Source organism: Saimiri boliviensis, chromosome 5 (genome assembly GCF_048565385.1).
Source record: "Saimiri boliviensis isolate mSaiBol1 chromosome 5, mSaiBol1.pri, whole genome shotgun sequence".
Taxonomy (NCBI): domain Eukaryota; kingdom Metazoa; phylum Chordata; class Mammalia; order Primates; family Cebidae; genus Saimiri; species Saimiri boliviensis.
Genome location: NC_133453.1, coordinates 70,232,022 through 70,246,744, shown reverse-complemented (window position 1 = coordinate 70,246,744; position 14,723 = coordinate 70,232,022). Strand labels below are relative to the sequence as shown.

Genomic DNA, 14,723 nt, shown 5'->3' with positions numbered 1-14,723 from the left:
TGAGGGGTACTCCTAGCTGAGCAGCAATAGGTATCCTCTGACTTAATCACTCAATGCATTACCAAACAATATACCTACCTAAGTAAGAATTAAGATGTTGCATGCAAGTTTCTAAAAATTCATCCCTTTGAGGTGGATCATAATTCAAAATGCTGAATGGAAGAATAATAGCAAAAACTGTAAAAGGATGAATCTGTATAAAAAGAACAAAAAAAATAGTCTAAACTTGAGGAAAATAAGACACAATTTTAACCTAATTATTTTTTAGGAGAAATCTTTTCCCACCATCACTATAGTTAAATAATAAACTTATCACTTGCTTATTAATTTTTCCACCCTGCTATAATTTATTTAACCCCATCAACAATTATTAATAACTCCAAAAGTGTTAGCAAGAAAAAAAGTAAATCAGATAATCTACAAATTTATTTTGTTAGGTGTAAAATTCTATTCTGGTTGGGAGTGGTGACTCATGCCTGTCATCCTAACACTTTGGATGGCTGAGGTGGAAGGATCACTGAGGCCAGGAGTTCAAGACTAGTCAGGTGCCGGGCGTGGTGGCTCACACCTGTAATCCTAGCACTTTGGGAGGCTGAGGTGGGTGGATCACCTGAGGTCAGGAGTTCAAAACCAGCCTGGCCATCGTGGTGAAACCCTATCTTTAAAAAAAAAAAAAAAAAAGACTAGTCAGGGCAACATAGTGAGACCCTGTCTTTATTTAAATTTAAAATAAATAAATTAATTACTTAATTCTGTTTCAGAATTCATTAGTCACTAAATTGAATAGGAAACAGTATCAGCAATTCCATGATAATCAGTACGTATTATAGAATAATCACAATGTAGTTAAAGAAGTTTCTTAATTTATAATCATTAGCATTTTTCTTTCATTTCCCTTTTTATTTTATTTTTCACTCATTTATCCAATACTTAATGACTGCCAAGCACTATACTAAGCAAGTAAGACAAATTTTTTATTTTCATTTGTGAGAAACACCGTCTTTTAAATAAAGGCCTTTCTCTGATATATTTATGATAGTGATTTTGTAAGTAAGCTGCTTCTCACATAATCCATAAAAAGGGATTTTACAAGTAAGTCCCAGAAATAAATCTGCAAGATACAATGACAATTTAAGAATACTGTTGCCAATCGATACCTTATCGTTTTCTGTGTTCAAGCTTATCTCACACTTTTGAATATAATTCCTTTAAAATGATAAAAGTAATACCACAGGATTATAGAAAATAAGAAAAAGTAAAACCAAAAATCATTCATACTCCACTATCCTAATACGAGTATTCTCAAAGAATTGATTCCTAATCTTAATATTGTGAAGAACCAAAGGATGACTGCTGATCTTTCCAAATTTGCAATGTTGGAAGAACAAAGTGACTTTAAGGTTTTTTTTAAGAGACAAGGTCTCACTCTGTCACCCAGGCTGGAGTACAGTGGCAGTGGTGTGATCATAGCTCACTGAGCTTTAACTACTGGGGTCAATCCATCCTCCCACCTTAGCCTCCCAACTGCTGGAATTACAGGCGTGAGTTACCACATCTGACCCAGAATTTAATTTCTAAACTTCAAATTCCAATCCAGGTTCTCAAAGTGCCTATGATAAAAATTATGCTTGCAGAAGTTGACAACTCTATAAAATTAAAGTCTAACATTCAAATTTCACCTTTTCAATCTGCTGAACAGCCACTGAGGCTATCCTATCAAGTAGCAAAGTACTGAGGTAATTAGTTTTAGAAATAAAATATGCAATCTCTGCAACATTTATGTAATTAATTTCATCCCTGAAACGCTGTAAAGCAGCAATCATTTCTTCAATCAGTGACTCAGGAAACATGTCTCCTTTGAGATATTTCAGTTCCTTCCATAACAGATCAAAACTGTTGATGTGTTGTAGTCTCTGATGACTATAGTGATCTAATTTTTGAAGTAGTTTCAGTTGTTTTCCAGTATTACTATCCAAATGCATGTGGTCATACTGAATCCATCTTAAAACAGATGCGGAAAAACTAGTCAGCTTATTTAGGTCACACTGTGGTAAAACTGCTTCAATTCGGGATATCCCCACTTTGTCCATGAGAGGAGAAGGAAGCATGGAAATAGCACAGACCAGAAAGGACATCTCAGTTGGTATGAAACTAATTTTCAAATAACTGCAAAATGAAAGTGAAAAGAACAAAATTAATACATCAGCAACAAAACAAAAATATGTATGTATTAAAATATGAATATACATAATTAGTACTGCAATTAATAGGTAAGATGGTGATTCAAAAAAAATCTCTTTCAAACTGTGTTTTTCCTCTACTCTCAAACCACAACAATATCAACACAGAAGACTTCTGTGACCAAATGTGTGGGGGCTCTTCTAAGCAGCGGACACTAGCTGGGTGTCCAATTCAGTTCTGACACTATCTACCTGGAGACAGTGTCAGATCCCACAAGCTGGGAACTCAGTCTCTAAGACTGACCTCTGCCACAGAAACCCTATACTCCAGTTGCAAATGTAGGCCTCCAGAACTTCTGACCACTGGCTTCAAGTTGGAGTTCCCACAACCTCCTCTTTGGGTTTGATTAATTTGCCAGAGTGGTTCACAGAACTCAGGGCAACACTTACTTATGCTTACAGGTTTATTATAAAGGATGCTATAAAGAATGCAGATGAAGGGACAGTAGGGTGAGGTATGTGGGAAGGGGTGCAAAGCTTCCATGCCCTCCCTGAGCATGCCACCCTCCAGGAATCTTCATGTGTTCAGCTATCCAGAAGCAGTCCAAACCCATTCTTCTTGGGTTTATATGAGCTTCATGATGTCAGCATTTCTTCACACAGAGTGTAGGGTGGGATCTTTCGGGGAGGGTCTTAAGACCCACAATCAGAAAGGTGGAGGAAGACTAGAGTCCTGCTTTGGGGCAGGAGAAAGATTCTGCTTCTGGAGGCCTAACACACCCAACATTGTAACAAAAGATTATACCAAGAGCTATAGAAGTTATGAACTAGTAACTGAATGAAAGCCAAGATATGTAACCATCACAGGTGGGCATAACACAAGTTAATTTAAGAAGAGTTAGATAGGCCAGGCGTGGTGGCTCGCACCTATAATCTCAGCACTTTGGGAGCCCAAGGCGGGCGGATTGCCCGAGGTCAGGAGTTTGAGACCTGTCCGGCCAACATGGTGAAACCCCATCTCTACTAAAAATACAAAAAAATTAGCCTGGCGTGGTGGCGTGCACCTGCAATCCCCAGCTACTTGAGAGACTGAGGCAGGGGAATCGCTTGAACCAGGCAGATGAAGGTTCCAGTGAGCCAAGACTGTGCCACTGCACTCCAGCCTAGGTGACAGAGTGAGACACCGTCTCAAAAAAAAAAAAAAAAAAAAGAAGAAGAGTTAGATAAATTCAAAGATGACAGGTCCATGAAGGATTATTCAGGAAGGCCTAAGATATTCTGAAGCACGGGTCAAAATTTTTTATTCAAAAATAAAACCACAGTCCCAGGGAAACAAAAAGTCCATGTCAGAACATGTGTTTCCAGTGCTGTTGCTGAAGAAAGAATTTGGGTTCAATTTCTGATATGACCTGTCAGGCCCCAGCATACAGTGATCACATAATAAAATTGGTTCCTTTTTCGCTTCTGATACGTAGTCCAACTTTTAAAACAAACAAACACCGACAAAAGAAACAGGACATACAGTTGATCCCATTCTCTACTTCTTTTTTTTTTTTTTTTTTTTTTTTGAGACGGAGTTCCGCTCTTGTTACCCAGGCTGGAGTGCAATGGCGCGATCTCGGCTCACCGCAACCTCCGCCTCCTGGGTTCAGGCAATTCTCCTGCCTCAGCCTCCTGAGTTGCTGGGATTACAGGCACGCGCCACCATGCCCAGCTAATTTTTTGTATTTTTAGTAGAGACGGGGTTTCACCATGTTGACCAGGATGGTCTCGATCTCTCGACCTCGTGATCCACCCGCCTCGGCCTCCCAAAGTGCTGGGATTACAGGCTTGAGCCACTGCGCCCGGCCCATTCTCTATTTCTTTCCCAAATCCCCATGGTAAAAGTCCTAGGACACGGACAATAATTGTTTTAAAAAAAAAATTTAAAAACTAGGTGCCAGGCATGGTGGCTCATACCTTTAATGCCAGCACTTTGGGAGGTCAAGGTGGGGGACAGCTTGAGCTCAGAACTTCAAGACCCGCCTGGCCAACATGATGAAACCCCATCTCTACTAAAAATACAAAAAACTAGCTGGGCGTGGTAGCACATGCCTGTAATCCTAGCTACTAGGGAGGCTCAGGCATGAGAATCACTTGAACCCAGGAGGTAGAGGTTGCAGTGAGCCAAGATTGAGCCACTGTACTACTGCGTGGGTGACAGGGCAAGACTCCATCTCAAAAAATAATAATAATCTTTAGGTATAGAAGTAGTGGAAGGAATAATACAATCTAAATTAAAATAAAATTGAGTTACTTTTAAAATACTTTTAAAATTATTATTATTATTTTTGAGACAGGGTCTCATTCTGTTGCCCAGGCTAGAATGCAATGGCGCAATATAGCTCATTGCAGCCTTGACCTCCTGGGCTTAGCCTCCCTACACACTGGGAATACAGGCACATGCTACCCCACTTACCTAATTTTTAATTTTTTTTTTGTTGTTAAGACAGGGTCTTGCTTTATTGCCCAGGTTGGTCTTGAACTCCTGGGCTCAAACAATCCTCCCAGCTCAGCCTCCCAAAGTGCTGGGATTACAAGCATAAGCTACTGTGCCTAACCACTTAAAATTTTTTAATTAGTATTCTAAAATAATCATAATATTAATAGTCAGTGTTAGCAAGGGTGTACTGATACAGGCATTCTCATTTATTATTAGTAAACTTAAAAAGTTGGTGTAACTTCCTGGAAAGTTATTTAGCAGTATGGCTTGAGAACTTTAAAAGTATTTTAATTGTAACATTTGACATGGTCAATCCCTGTTTGGGAAACTAACATAAAATCCAGGAAACAGGGAAGTCTTTTGCCGGTGCCGTGGCTTACACCTGTAATCTTAGCACTTTGGCAGCCTGAGGTGGGTGGGTAACGAGGCGAAGAGATTGGTGAAACCCCATCTCTACTAAAAATACAAAAATTAGCTGGGCATGGTGGTGCACGCCTGTAGTCCCAGCTACTTGGGAGGCTGAGGCAGGAGAATCACTTGAACCCAGGAGGTGGAGGTTGCAGTGAGCTGAGATTGCACCACTGCACTCCAACCTCAGCAAGAGAGCGAGACTTCATCTCAAAAAATAAAAAAACAAAATCCAGGAAAAAAGATGTGTGTTGCTATTTTTTTTTTTTTTTAAGAGGGAGTCTTATGATGTTCCCCAGGCTGATCTCCAACTCCTGGGCTCAAGTGATCCTCCTGTCTTGGCCTCCCAAATATAGCTGGGTATAGCTGGGATACAGGGGCACACCACCATGCCTTATCATATGTTTATATGGCTAAAATGTGAAAACAATTTAAATAATGAGAGGGAATAGCAATAAGTGAATTATGGTCCAGTCATATGATGGTTATTAGAAAAGATTTACAAAATTACTTAATGATGCAGAATAATGCTTACAAGGTAAAATGGCCAAAAACAAACAAAATTGTACGGTCAACCATGAAAAAATATATATATTTTATATCTATACATATATACGTAGTATGTATGTGTGTGTGTATGTATATATATATATATATATATATATATATAGTATACAACAGGGAAATAAACTAAATTGTTGACAGTGGATGAATGAGTTTATGAATAATTTTTCTTTTCTTCTTTACATTTTTTCCTTTTCTTTTCTTTTTTGGAGATAGAGTCTCACTCTATAGCCCAGGCTGGAGTGCTGTGGTAGGATCATAGTTCACTGTAACCTTGAGGTCCTGGGTTCAAGTGATCCTCCTGTGTCAGCCTCCTGAGTAGCTAGGATTATAGGCATGAACTACTATGCTCTGCTAATTTTTTAGTTTTTTGTAGACGAGGGCTTGCTATGTTGAACACGCAGCTCTTGAACTCCTGGCCTCAAATGATCCTACTGCCTCAGCCTCTCAAATATACTTTTTTGTTTTCCAAAATTTTCAAAATGATTTTTATGTAATATTTGGCCCAGTGCCTGACACAAGCAGGCACTTAGTATTGCATATTTTAGTCTTATAATCACGAAAAAATTAATACATTATTTTATATAAAGAAATGAAAGCACTCAAAAGGCTGCATCACTGTGGAGCTACCAGTCTTGAGATACTTTTCTACAAATAAACCCCCAACAGATAAAATTTCTCCAACCTCCATTTGCTGTTTTTCCTTGTAATACTTCCTCAATTTCCAAAGCTTAGATATTTATGTGTATTTATTTATAATTCCACAACATACCTACCAGAACAGCTAAAATTAGGAAATATGAGCACTGTCCTGGGTTATAGGGGAAAAAAATAAAAAATAAAAAACAAGTGTTGGCAAGAATATGGAGCAACAGGAATGTACGCATTCTATTAGTGGGAGTAGGAACTGGTATAACCACTTTAGAAAATGTTCAGCAGCATCTACTGAAGATGAGCACATGCATACCCTATGAACTAACAATTACATTTGCTGGCACACAGAAATGAATATGTATGTTCACTAAAAAATATATATGAATTTGTTCATAAACAGTACTGTTGATAATAACCAAAAACTGAAAATAAATCAATGTCCATCAACAATAGAATAAATTTTGTTATATTCTTACAAGAGAATACTATACACAAAAGCATAGATAAATCTCACAAACTGAGTATTGAGCAAAGCCCTACACAAAAGAAATCACACTGACCAGGTGCAGTGGCTCATGCCTGTAATCCCAGCACTTTGGGATGCCAAGGTGGTTCTATTACCTGAGTGCAGGAGTTTGCGACCAACCTGGGCAACATGGCAAAACCCCATCTCTACTAAAAATACAAAAATTAGCCAGGTGTGGTAGCACATGCCTGTAGTCCCAGCTACTCGGGAGGCTGGGACAGGAGGGTCACCTAAGCCCAGGAGCTGGAGGTTGCAACGAGCCGAAATCACGACACGGCACTCCAGCCTGGGCAAACAAATGAAACCCAGTCTCAAAAAAAAAAAGGAAATCATACTGTATGATTCCATTTATATAAAGTATAAAGGCAAAACCAATCCATGCAGTTAGAAATAGAGATAGTAAATCTTGGGGGTGAGGATAGGGTAATGAGGAAGGCATATGCATATTTTATGTATATTATATTTCAGTAAGTTAAAAAACAACAGACATTATTCCAATACATGAAAACTCTGAGCTCCCTGAGCTGTTTCAGGACATATTTACATAAGCATTTAAGTGAATTATTAGTTTTCAAATAGACTGCATTCCTTCTAATATCTACCTGAGATTATTTGCACTGAAATGGAAGAAGGTAATTCTGAAACACGAGGTACGTATGATTTTTATATAACAACTCCCAACTTTTAAATATCAGTCACTAAGTCAAATATTTTTGATACGATTTTAAATTACAGAGATAAAGGCTCTCCTTACTTGGAATTTAATAAACTTCAACATTATCATACATGCTTCAAGTCTTTTCATAAAAGAAACAAAACATTACAGGAAAATGAAATCTGATGATCCCACTCCTGCTCTTATTTTTCTATTAACATACCTAGAAGTATTCAGCAGTATTGAATAATTTAATTTAAAAAAAAATAATGTGCAATGTATGTTTACAGCAGCACAATTCACAATTGCAAAGATGTCAACCAACCTAAACGCTCATTGACTAGTAAGTGCATAAAGAAAATGTGGTAAATATACACCATGGAATACTACTCAGCCATTAAAAGGAAGAAAATAATGTCTTTTAAGCAACTTGGATGGAGGTGGAGGCCATTATTCTAAGTGAAGTAACAGAGGAGAGGAAAATCAAAAATCGTATACTTTCACTTATAAGTGGGGGCTAAACTATGAGTACACAAAGGCATACAGAGTGATAATAGGCTTTAGAGACTCAGAAAAGCTGGGTTGGGAGGTGAGCTAGGGATTAAAAAACAAACACACATTAGGTAGAAAGTACACTACTCACGTGACAAGCACACTTGAAATCTCAGAATTCACCACTATACAATTCATCTATATCACAAAAAACCACTTGTATGCCAAAAGCTACTGAAATATTTTTTAAAAAAAATAGAAACATAGGCCCGGCACAGTGGTTCACACCTGTAATCCCAGCACTTTGGGAGGCTGAGGGCAGATCATGAGGTCAGGAGATTGAGACCATCCTGGCCAAAGTGGTGAAACTCCATCTCTACTAAAAATACAAAAATTAGCTGCGCATGGTCGCGAATGCTTGTAATCCCAGCTACTTGGGAGGCTGAGGCAGAAGAATCGCTTGAACCAGGGAGTCAAAGGTTGCAGTGAGCCGAGATCACACCACTTCACTCGAGCCTGGTGACTCGAGCCTGCTAAGACTTCATCTCAAAAAAAAAAATCAAATCAAATAAAAATAAAAATAAAAACATAGGCCAGGTGCAGTGGCTCATGCTTGTAATCCCAGCACTTTGGGAGTCCGAGGCAGGTGGATCACTTGAGGTCAGGAGTTCAAGACCAACCTGGCCAACATGGTGAAGTTCGTCTCTACTAAAAATACAAAAATCAGCTGGGCGTGGTGCCTCATGCCTGTAATCCAGCTACTCAGGAGGCTGAGACAGGAAAATCGCTTGAACCCGGGAAGCTGAGGTTGCAATAACTCGAGATCGTGCCACTGCAGTGCAGCCTGGGTGACAGAGCGAGATTCCATCTCAAAAAAATAATAATAATAAAACAAAAATAAAAATAAATAAAAACATAAAAACAAAATATAGAAAGACAAAAATAAAAACAAAAAATAAAATATGGAAAAATTTAAAAATAAAAAACAAAACTAAAATATAGAAAAAATTTTAAAAGCATGCAAAATAAAAACTAACTGTGCAGACATAAATCATGTCTAGGCTAGTTTATAATACCTAATCTGGAACATAAAATTCACAATTCTGAGGCAGTCTACGTGAAATTCTATACTAAATATGGAAACGGTGGGCCGGGCGCGGTGGCTCAAGCCTGTAATCCCAGCACTTTGGGAGGCCGAGGCGGGTGGATCACGAGGTCAAGAGATCGAGACCATCCTGGTCAACATGGTGAAACCCCGTCTATACTAAAAATACAAAAAATTAGCTGGGCATGGTGGCGCGTGCCTATAATCCCAGCTACTCAGGAGGCTGAGGCAGAATTGCCTGAACCCAGGAGGCGGAGGTTGCGGTGAGCCGAGATCATGCCATTGCACTCCAGCCTGGGTAACAAGAGTGAAACTCCGTCTCAAAAAAAAAAAAAAAAAAAAAAATATGGAAACGGTGAAGAAACAATAAGCATCTTATCATTTTAAGAAGAAGAAATGTACTTCTTCAAGAAAAAGATAAACTTCCTTATAACATCCTAATATGCTAAGTTCTCATCTGATAACATGTCACTTCATATTCAAAACCTTTTTTAACCATAATATCACATCACTTTATTATAATAAAAATCATTTTCAACTATATGCCTGGTCTTTCAGAAATCACAATTAGAAATCAAACTAGTTGGCCATGCAGGTTCGAGCCTGTAAAACCAAGTACTCAGGAGGCTGAGGTGGCGGGATTGCTTGAGCCCATGAATTTGAGGATGCAGTAAGCTATGATCATGCCACTGCACTCTGGCTTGGGCAACAAAGTAAGACCCCATCTCTCTGAAAAATAAAATCAAATAAGCCAAGTGTGGTAGCAATACTACTTCAGAAGCTGAGGTGGGAGGATCAGCCCAGGACTTCAGGCTACAACGAGTTATGATTGGCTATAGTGAGCTATGACTGTACCACTGCAATCTAGTCCAGGGGACAGAGTGAGACCCTGTCTCAAAATAAAATAAAATAAAATAAAGCTGTATCTGTAGAAAATAAGGTGATTTTAAATTATAAAGGGAAAATTCTGTAGGAAAACACTTTTTTGCCAGTAGCAGTGGCTCTCACCTTTAATCCCAGTACTTTGGGAGGCTGAGGCAGGTGGATCATCTGAGGTCAGGAGTTCAAGACCAGCCTGACCAATATGGTGAAACCCCCATCTCTACTAAAATTACAAAAATTAGCCAGGCCTGGTGGTGCGCACCTGTAGTTCCAGCTACTTGGGAGGCTGAGGCAGGAAAATCACTTGAACCCGGGAAGCTGAGGTTGCAATGACTCGAGATCGTGTCACTGCAATTCAGCCTGGGCGACAGAGTGAGACTCCTCAAAAAAAAAAAGAAAAGAAAAGAAAAGAAAAGAAAAGAAAGAAAGGCTGGGCGCGGTGGCTCAAACCTGTAATCCCAGCACTTTGGGAGGCCGAGGCGGGTGGATCACAAGGTCAAGAGATCGAGACCATCCTGGTCAACAAGGTGAAACCCTGTCTCTACTAAAAATACAAAAAATTAGCTGGGCATGGTGGCGTGTGCCTGTAATCCCAGCTACTCAGGAGGCTGAGGCAGGAGAATTGCCTGAACCCAGGAGGCGGAGGTTGCGGTGAGCCGAGATCGCGCCATTGCACTCCAGCCTGGGTAACAAGAGCGAAATTCCGTCTCAAAAAAAAAAAAAAAAAAAAAGAAAAGAAAAGAAAAGAAAAGGAAAGAAAGAAAGAAGACACCTTTTCACTAACATCACCATTATATCTTATTCTCAAAATTTTGAATTCAAAAATTTAATAAGCCTTAAAATAGGCATGCATGCAAGACTGAAGGACCCTAAATATGAATGCTCCCAAACGGAGTTTAACTTTGATCAGCAGCCCCCATCTTTTCATGGTTACTCCATTCTGCAGGAAATGAGAATGGCTTTGCTATTCATCAGTTTACTGCCATTCCTCTCCTAGGGAACTCATCACCCTACTGGCCTCATTTCCATTTCAAAATATACCCAGCATGGGCATTGGCAGAATGGGCATGGAGGGAGATAAAGTGTCATAACATTTTTACTAATAAGCTTCACAATTTTGCCTCCATAACTTTTAGCACCTCTGTACATAATTAAACAAAACAAATATTGCGGCTAGAAAATGAAATACTAAACAAGCATTTCTATTTTTATCTTACCTAAGCAGTAATTCTCTAAGTTTCACAAAAAACTCCTTCCTTTGGAAATGCAGACAAGTCAATGCTTGAGTTATCTTCAACAACTCTAATGGTTTATAGTTATCCAAATGTTTATATAGAACTGAAGCAATTCTAAAAAAGGATTGATAGAGCATATATTATAACCAATGCATTCATTTATCACACATTTGCTGTGGTGCTTTAACTCCAGACACTGCTCTGTGCTGGAAAAACAACAATGAATGAGACCAGATTTTCTATGCTTGAAGAAATGTCTCAAGATGGCTCTAGAAATGTAAACAACTAAAACAGAATGAAGTAAAAACTATCAATGAAGTATGATTGAAATAATATTCAATTATTAATTGCACAAGAAAAGCATAGTTTTTCTTCCTCAATTAAACAAATCTCACAGAGCATCAAATTCCACATCCTCCCGTAACAAAATCTTTACCAAGAGTTACTAATAATTAGCAAAACTAATTTAATTTTCTTCCTTAAATCCACTGGCCCTCAAAGGAAGAACTAAGGGAAATACTAAGGGGCAATAAGTTAGAAAAAATGGGACATAAGAAATAGTAAAATACAGGAATATATAATAGGTCATGAAATATTAAGCATATGCAATTAAGCATATATTAAAATATATGTGCAATTAAGCATTTATAAAAAATAACTATATATTTTTTCTTCTAAAATCTCAAGTTACCAAAAAGCCAACAAATGGCAGTATGATTTCTTCTTTTTCCTTTTTTTGTTTGTTTGTTGATTTCAAGGTAACTTTGTGGTGTGAGACAGTTCAAGTTCATACAGACATTAACTGTGCTGCAGAAACTTTCCTTTTGAAAATTATGGCCTTGGTCATAATTTTGGGAGAATTGCTTGAGCCCAGGAGTTCAAAACCAGACTGGGGGAAATAGTAAGACTCTATCTAGCTCTATAAAAAATTTTTAAAAATAAGAGAGTAAGAAAGAAAAGAAAAAAAAAGAGGATATTTTCTCTATGCTCTCTATTTCACAAGGTTATCATGCTCCGCTTGAGTGCAATAGCACCAAATAAAATGTTTTTAATGCTATAAACAATTGTTTTTCTACTTTGAAAAACAAACTAGCACTTTGGGAGGCTGAGGCGGATGTATTCCTTGAGCCCAGGAGTTAGAGACCGGCCTTGCCAACATGGCAAAACACCATCTCTACAAAAAATACAAAAATTAGTGGGGCGTGGCAATAAGTGCCTGTAGTCCCAATTACTCAGGAGGCTGAGAAGGGAGGATCAATTGAGCCTGGGAGGTGGAGGGTGCAGTGAGGTGTGATGCCACCACTGCACTCCAGCCTCAGCAATGTAGCAAGACCCTGCCTCAAAAAAAAAAAAAAAAAGAAGGCAGGGCACAGTGGCTCAGCACTTTGGGAAGCCAAAGCGAGCAGATCGCTTGACGTTAGGAGTTTAAAACCAGCCTAAAGGGCCAGGCGCAGTGGCTCATGCCTGTAATTCTAACACTTTGGGAGGTGGAGGTGGGCAGATTATTTTAGGTCAGGAACTTGAGACCAGCCTGGCCAACACAGTAAAACCCTGCCTCTACTAAAAATTCCAAAATTAGCTGGGTGTGGTGGCAGATGCCTGTAATCTCAGCTACTCTGGAGGCTGAGACAGGAGAATCGCTTGAACCTGGCCAGAGATTGCAGTGAGCCGAGATTGTGCCACTGCACTCCAGCCTGGGCGACAGAGTGAGACTCATCTCAAAAAAAAAAGAAAAAGAAAAAGACAAGCATGACTAACATGGCAAAACCCTGTCTCTACTAAACATATAAAAATTAGCTGGGTGTCGTGGTGGGCGCCTATAGTCCCATCTACTCTGGAGGGTGAGGTAGGAAAATGGCTTGAACCAGGGAGGCAGAAGTTGCAGTGAGCAGAGATAGTACCACTGCACTCCAGCCTGGGGATCAGAGTGAGACTCTGTCTCAAAAAAAGAAAAGAAAAGAAAAGAAAAACAAAGTGGAACATAAACAGTGCCTTAAGCATTTATTCCTCATTTCTTCAAAACAACAGGTAGATTAAAGAAGAAAACCAAGCCGGGCACAGTGGCTCACGCCTGTAATCCCAGCACTTTGGGAGGCCGAGGCGGGTGGATCACGAGGTCAGGAGATCGAGACCATCCTGGTCAATATAGTGAAACCCCGTCTCTACTAAAAATACAAAAAATTAGCTGGGCATGGTGGCACGTTCCTGTAATCCCAGCTACTCAGGAGGCTGAGGCAGGAGAATTGCCTGAACCCAGGAGGTGGAGGTTGCGGTGAGCCGAGATCACGCCATTGCACTCCAGCCTGGGTAACGAGAGTGAAACTCAGCCTCAAAAAAAAAGAAGAAAACCATATTTTTCCTCTGAAAAAAATAGGTACTTGTGAATGACAACAAACTTAACATCATAAATTTCAGAGAAGAAACCTTTTAATCAGATGTGAATTTCTGCTTTCCATATCTTCCAATGCTCTCAACACTGCCAGGGCTTGCTCGCTGGTTAGCTCTTCTGCCATCAATAACATAGTTGATTTAAGTCTAGAAACAAAACAAAAAAAAAAAAAAAAAAAAGTTTTTGGTTGAAAAACTGAAAATTAACTTGCAATTTTTTAAAAAAAACAACAATTATTGGGTAACAAATGGGAAAAATGAATATAAACAAAAACTGGATCCAGCATATAATTCCAGTGTTCTACATTTCTTGGAGATAATATAAAAATTACTGAATAAAGAAAAATATAATGTCTTCAATGCAATTCAGGCCTCAGTATAATCCAATCTTAAACTGAAAAATATAAATGATCTTCCAATGATTTTCAAGTAATAGAAGGTTATAATGGTTATAAAATACTATGATTTGGTGAAATTATTCAATATTAGAGAGCTAAGAAATGAACAATGGATATTCTGACAATTTCCCAAATGTTTTAAAATTGAATAGGAACCAACTAGGAAGTCAATAAATCTACATATTATCAGAAATCTCATATACTAAACACTTCAACAGTATAAACTGAAAATTAACAAAGATGGCCCATTTTGACTATGACTAGTTATAATTTGAACTATCCAAAGTAGTGCAGTAATGTAAGTATCATGATATAAGTGTGTCTTTTAGAATCATTTAGAAAGCAAGCTCAAAACATGACATCTGAGGATAGGATAAAGTAATTGTTTATTCACACTGGATAACCCTATGCCATCCTTTCCACCAACCTTTTCAAACGTTTCAAACCCTGTTTCTCCCCATATTTTTCCCAATCAATTCAGTCTTTATTTTTCTCACTTCTGTCTGCTCACAGCACTATCCATATAACCAATTTTATTTATTCATAAACTATGTTGTTATGGTATTTACATATTTCAATTATATCTATCCTCTCAATTGCAATATAAATTTCTTGAAGGCAGAGGCTCAGTTAAATCCAACTTTTTTACTGCTTTAGCATTGAGATTTTAATAGTACTTTGTCACAAAAAAAGGTTCCAATAAAGTTTTTTTTTTTTTTTTTTTTTTGAGATGAAGTTTCACTCTGTTGCCCAG

At 38.4% G+C, this 14,723-nt stretch overlaps 1 protein-coding gene across 11 annotated transcripts in view; it reads right to left on the bottom strand.

Annotated features, from left to right (window-relative positions):
- The window catches only part of FASTKD1 (FAST kinase domains 1), a 69,381-nt gene that overhangs the window by 26,549 nt on the left and 28,109 nt on the right, over positions 1 to 14,723 (bottom strand). For all 11 annotated transcript variants that reach the window (XM_074399520.1, XM_074399518.1, XM_074399513.1 and 8 more), the window contains 4 exons: positions 13,608 to 13,718; positions 11,166 to 11,297; positions 1,680 to 2,166; positions 79 to 193 (listed from right to left, as the gene is read on the bottom strand). In XM_074399520.1, coding sequence (XP_074255621.1) covers positions 79 to 193; positions 1,680 to 2,166; positions 11,166 to 11,297; positions 13,608 to 13,718 — 845 coding nt within the window. The remainder of the gene's footprint in view (positions 1 to 78; positions 194 to 1,679; positions 2,167 to 11,165; positions 11,298 to 13,607; positions 13,719 to 14,723) is intronic.